Here is a 6,000-nt window from a genome sequence, read left to right on the forward strand (position 1 = left end):
TAAAAACAGGGCCATCAACTTGAGTTTCATGTTCCAATAGATGAAGACTCAAGTTTGAACCATCATTTGGCACATCTTTGATGCAACATATGACAAAAAAACCCAAACCTCAGAACCTTTACAAAAGCAAAAAGTAGCTGGGTTTTGCCAGATGTTCAACATAATTTGGAAGAGGAGTAACACAAAGAAATTGAGGTGGGGGGAATCTAGGAAGGCTCAGTAGCAATTTGGCACTGCTATTTAAAACCCCATTTTCATTAGGGTAAATATGGCCCAAAAAAAAGAGTAAAAATTTAGCATTGCAGATGTGTGGTTAAAGGTAAACCTGGGTGAAGGCAACCTGGCAAATCCAAGCTGGAAACCCTTTGCTTTGGGGTAGCAAAGTCACAAACTCAGGACAAAGTAACAACTGAGTGATTACACTTAGTGCAAACTCCTTTTGATCCAGCACTTTACACCCCAAGAGGCAAAGTCTCCATGAGGACTCAAAAGCTGCACTATAAATGTTTCTTCCCAGCAGCAGCTTGCACATTTTTTTCTATTTTTATGAATATTTCCTCAGCATCCCTCACCTCCCTCCTTAATGTTTACATGCCAAGTAGAGCCTTTGTATAAGCAAAACAAGGTCACGCATTTGTATTTTCCCAGTTAATGCAAGGGAAACAAAGTCGTTCCTGGATGGGAAAGAAAGTCTCCAGTTTTCTCTCCAGCAGCACCTTCACTTTGAAACTAAGAAAATAAATGCAGCCACCCTGCAATTAATGTCTGGAGCAGAAATGCAGCTACAAAGACTCGAATTTAAAGAGCTCTGGAGCACTGACATTGTTGCAGCTTGGAAAACAAATTTACAGGGTACTCTAAAGAACTTTAGTGCAGGGAGCTGGCAAAGCTTTTTTTCTAAGGGAGAAATCTGAAGTGCAAGGTTTTATTTCAGTGCAGTGTTTGGCTCTATAAAGTCAAATGAATTGAAGATGTCAAATGAAGATTATGCAAGAAGTCCTGCAGCTTTATTTTCTGTAGTTTTTTCTCCCAATATGGACATTAATAATGTCAATTCCTGTCTCCACACAGGGTGACAGCTTCTACAGCATCTGGGGATGGAGCAACCTGACTCAAGAGTGGCCCAGTGAACACCTGGACCCTCCTGATGGGCTTAGTCATTGAAGAACCTTCACAGACATGGCCATGAATCAGTTGTTAAATTAAAAGTTACTCAAAACCAGGGATATAACACCACCCTGCAGTGGATTCACAGTGATAAGGCAAGAGGCCTGCAGGTTAAGCAGTCATTCTGCTCAGCAGTTTAGCACAGTTGCACTAAAACCCACACAAAAGATGTCAGAACCAACTAGAAAAATCTCTGACTGGCACGTGTGATCAGACCTCCAGAACTGTCACTGCCCTGAAATTCCAGCACCTTGGCACTTCAACATTCCCCTTTCCTTCCATCTGAACAGGATGGGCACCATCCTTAAGCCTCCAGTGAGGCTCTCAAGAAAGGGATGTCAAGGAAGAAGAAAAATAAATGGAGGCACAAGAAATTTGTGTTGTTTGCTTTTGAGACTGAACCATGGAGGTGGTTTCAGGTTTTTTGATGGGAAAAAGCCATTTTTAAGGGACAGTAACTTGGTATATTCTTACAGGACTCCCAAGCCCACTTAGGCAAGCAAGTTACCAAAATGAAAATTGTAATTGAAAAATGAAAATGCCACAATTGTAACAAGACAAGAAACATCCAAACACCGACTCTGTTTTGCCTTCAGATAAAATAATAATGGGGAAATTTAACAACAACAACAAAAAAAAGGATCAAGAGATGGAGGAAGGCTGGGATAGATGCAACTTGCAGCCAGAGGACAGCTGACCCTCCTGTGCTTGCATAACAGCAAAACTCCACTCAAAACACAGAAAGTAATGTTAGATAATGTTCTGATAGTGCAGGGAGCAAGTTTGTGAACCAAGTCTGCATTTTCCCTAATTACAGCTGCTCACTGTGCTATTGGCATCTCCCCTGCAGCCCAAGCCCATCTGCCATAGTGCACATTAAACAAACACACCACTTCACTTGGGGCCTCTGCATAATAAAGGTATTAATCCTCCTTTTTTATCTCAAACACCTTCAAGGATGCCTTCATTTCTGATTATTCCCTTTGTCTATAAGTAATTAAAAGTATAGTTAAAAAACACTGGAGTGTACTGGTTGTTCACACAGGATTTTTACCTTTTCTAATCTGAAATACAGATTAGAAATATAGATGTGCACCAGTATGAAGCCATGGAGAGCAAGGCAGTGAGCAAAGCTGACCCTTCCTTTTGATCAGAGGTAGAATGACAAGTGATCAGCCCAATTCTTCCAGTAACAAACCCACAGCAGAAAATTAGGCCCAGGACAGTTAATTATCAATGAGTTTTTTGCCCTAACAAAGCTTTTAAGAGCAACTTAGCCATGAAAAGTAACATTTTTTTTTTCTGCATGGGAATGTTAGTGCTGCAGGGAAAGGAGCTGCTGGGCAGAAAGCTTGGCATAAATTGGAGATGTTTAAGTTTTTATTAAAGAACATAATGCATCAAATTGATACCAAAATGCAGACCACCAAAATTTAAATTTTTCTGAACAGAAAAGCCACTCAGCTTTTCATTCACATGGCCAGATTTACAGCATGAACCATCTTGGAATTTGAACTCCCCAAAAGACCAAGGACAGCTATAGGGGAGGTTCTCTGAAGGTTTTCCATGGGGCACCAGCAAACCTGGGACTGTGATTTTACAGACCCTCCATTCAGAAATAACTTGAAAAATTAAGAAAGAAAGAGCATGAACACCTCTGAGGGAACACAGCAGTTGTTCAGCAGCCCCACCAGAACTCCCTAAGGAGTTCTGAAGTAGAATTTATCCAATGGAACCAGAAAGGCAACACTGGTAGGAGAAATCCAGTGGCTTTAACCTTAAACTTGGGAGAGAATTTGAAGTTCACATGCCCAAATCTATGGGGGCAAGTGGTTGCCATCAGGCTGAATTTCAAAAAAATGAGCTGGAGGTTTTGTTGCCCTTCACGTTAACCTCTACAGTGCCACTGTGTGTTGGCAGGGACAGAGCCCAGTAAATATCACATCCCATCTAATGCCATGTGTAAAAACTATTAAATCGGTGCTCTGAGCTGCTGAGGTATTGTTGTTGTTATTTATTTTGTCCTTTTCAACCCTTCCAAAGCTCTTCCGCTTCCAGTTTCACTGGCTGGGAACAAAGTAAAACCCCATTTCCAGTGATGTCCAACAATGGGGCCACTGTAAATTCTGTTTTATTGCCAGTGCACAAAACAGAGTGGGAATAAACGTCCAGCCGAAGAGGAAGATGAATAAAACTCGAAATGAAACTGCTCTGAGCGACTGTGACCTTCAGAACAGCTACCGTCCTGTTTGTTGTGAGCCCCACAACCCCGGAAAAATTCACAGCACCTACAGAGTTTATTATTTGAGGTAAAGAAAGGGGGAAAAAAATACGAGTGGATTTGTGATCTGAGAGCAGGAGCGGGATCAATCTTCCAGAGGCAGCGAGCGTGGGGCGGGGAGTGGGGGGGGGGGAGGCGAGGAGAGGGCTCAGCCTCTGCAAGATTCCTGCCCCAAAAATCTGCGAGGAGAAAGCGAGGCCGCGCTCGGAGCCACCATCCAGCGGCGCAGCGCGGCCTGCCTCGCCTGCCTTCCCGCGAGAATTTTTATTGCGATTTCCATTATTTAAAAAAAAAAAAAAAAAAAATTAAAATAAATAAATAAATAAAGATCCGGATAAAAATATTTTTAAAAAATATTAAAAAATAATAAAGATATAAAGGTATTAAAATAAATAAATAAATAGATTTTTTTTTTTTTTCCCCATCACCACCTCCCCCCCACCCCCGGGTGAGCCGAGGGCGCTGCGCCGCCATCGCGGGGCCGGATCGCCGCCCCCTTCCCCGCCCGGGCCGCCCCCCGGCCCCGCCGCCATCGCTCGCGGCCCTTCCCGCGCCGGCCCCGACACGTGCGGCCCGCGCCCCCCGCTCCCCCCCGCTCCCTCCTCAGCAGGCGGGTCACGTCGGCCCCCGGGGGAAGCGGCGCCCCCCGCCCCGGGCCCCCGCGGAGGGGCCGAAATGGAGCCTCCGCGCCGTGCCCTCCCCGCGCCTGAAGGGCACCGGCCGCGGCCCGGCCTCGCCCCGGCACTGCGGAACCCCCCTCGGCGGGGCCGCCAGCGCCGCGCCCGCCGCCATCGCGGCCCCCGCCCCGGCCCCGCCATGCTGCGGGCCCCGCGCCCCCCCTCCCCTTCCCTTCCCTCCCCTCCCCGGCCGCCGCCGCCGCCGCCCATGGAGGCCGGTGCGGGGCGAGGGCGGGGGGAAGGGGGGCGGCGGGGGCGGGCGAGCGGCGCCCGCGCCGGGCCCGGGCTCGGAGCAGCCGGAGCCGGGGCCGGTCCCGCGGCACTGCGCACCCACCTGCCCATGTTCTGCCTCCCCGCGGCTGACGGGAGGCCGGGGCCGCCGCCGCCGGGGGGCTTGCGGTTGTTGCCGGCGGGCTGCGCCGCCGCCGCCGCTTGCTTGAGGGACATGGCGAGGAGGGAGGGAGGGAGAGCGCCGGGGGGTCGCGCCGGGCTGGGTGCGCTCGGCCGGTCCGCGCTGCGCTGGCGGGGCCGGGGCGCCGCTGGCTCGGCCGGTTGCTCCCAAACAGTGCGAGCGGGGCGGAGGGAGCGGAGCGCGGCGCGGAGGGATCCGCCGGGGGGAGGCGGGGGGGCGGGCGGCGGCCGGGCCGCGCTGAGGAGCGAAAGCAACGACGGGGCCAGGGGGGCGCGGCGGCCACTCCCGCGGGCTCGGGGCACCCCCGCGGGGCTGGCGGGGCGCGGCGGGGCTGCGGCGGCGGGCGCGGGGCGGGCGGCGGCGCGGACTCTTTACGGGAAGTCGGAGGGCGCGGCGGCGGTGCTGCGGCGGGTGAAGGGGCGGGGAGGGGGGGAGGGGGGGGACACGTGAGGCGGCGGCGGCGCGGGACGGCGGCAGCGCCCGCCCGGCCCGGCCGTGAGGCCTCGGCACGGTCGGGATAGTCCCCCATGTCCTCTCAGCCCCCTCCGCGCCCGCCGGTGATACCGGGAGGGTCGGCCCCGCTCGGTTCCCCCCGGCAGCGCTCCCCCGCTTTGCAGGCCCGCAGGCCGCGGCCTGGTGGGGCCCGGCCGCGCTCGCCCCTCCCCGGGCCCCAGCGAGCGGCGGTGGGAGGGCGGCGGGCTCGGACCGCAGCACATCGTTCAAAAGAAACCAAGCGTCGAGAGACAACGAAATGGAGGAAAAATGGCCGAGCCCCGGCCGGCTGCGGAAGGCCGGTGGAAAACGCCAGGCCCTGCGGAGCCTCTGATCCGTAGAGATCCCGAGCCATCGCTGCCAAACACATCCCTGCTCCTGGGGGAAAGCAAGATGGGGCCGGAGGATGGCTGCTTTCCCTGCAGTGCCCCTCCATCTTATAGATTTCGGAGCAGTCAGGGCTTCCCCTCGTAGTAGAGAAATGTAAATTCGCTTTGCGGTGATGGATGAAATATTTAAGCTCGAGATGCCAGTTCTCCCCTCACTCCATGTTACCTGAACACCATCACCAGGCTCCCCTGCAGAAATCCAGGGTGCAGTGGCTGTGTGTGGAAGCTGCTTGGTGCAGAGAGGGAATTTCACGAAATCAAAACCCATACACAAAAATGAAGCCTGGTTTGTCCTATTTAAAAAAAAAAAAAAAAAAAAAAAAAAAAAAAAAAATTAAAAAAAAATGCACATACAGGATTAGTAAGAGCAGATGCAACTTGAAAACCAAGAGCTAAATTGATTTATAGCCATGGTTACTCGAAATGCTCAGAGTTTAATCTATTCATAGAAATGCTCTAGAAATCCCACAGGATTCCAATGGAATAAAAAGGAGCAGTGCTCTTAGGCAGGCATTATTTATACACCTTGCTCCTAAAGCAACAGCTTTCCCATGCAGTTGGAAGAGTTGTGGGCGGCAGCAC

General features: G+C 51.8%; 1 protein-coding gene across 9 annotated transcripts in view; it reads right to left on the reverse strand.

Annotated features, from left to right (window-relative positions):
* The window catches only part of ATXN2 (ataxin 2), a gene marked incomplete at its 5' end in the record, with an annotated part of 49,669 nt that extends 45,084 nt beyond the window's left edge, over positions 1-4,585 (reverse strand). For 2 of the 9 annotated variants that reach the window (XM_083873594.1, XM_083873592.1), the window contains one exon: positions 4,460-4,583. In XM_083873594.1, the coding sequence (XP_083729720.1) occupies positions 4,460-4,572 (113 nt within the window). Of the gene's footprint in view, positions 1-4,459 lie in introns of all 9 variants that reach the window. The other 7 variants (XM_083873593.1, XM_083873588.1, XM_083873590.1 and 4 more) reach the window with 7 other exon arrangements.
* Positions 4,586-6,000: the final 1,415 nt, after the last annotated feature.

The sequence above is a fragment of the Zosterops lateralis genome (assembly GCF_965231275.1).
Source record: "Zosterops lateralis genome assembly, chromosome: 17".
NCBI classification, from domain to species: Eukaryota; Metazoa; Chordata; class Aves; order Passeriformes; family Zosteropidae; genus Zosterops; species Zosterops lateralis.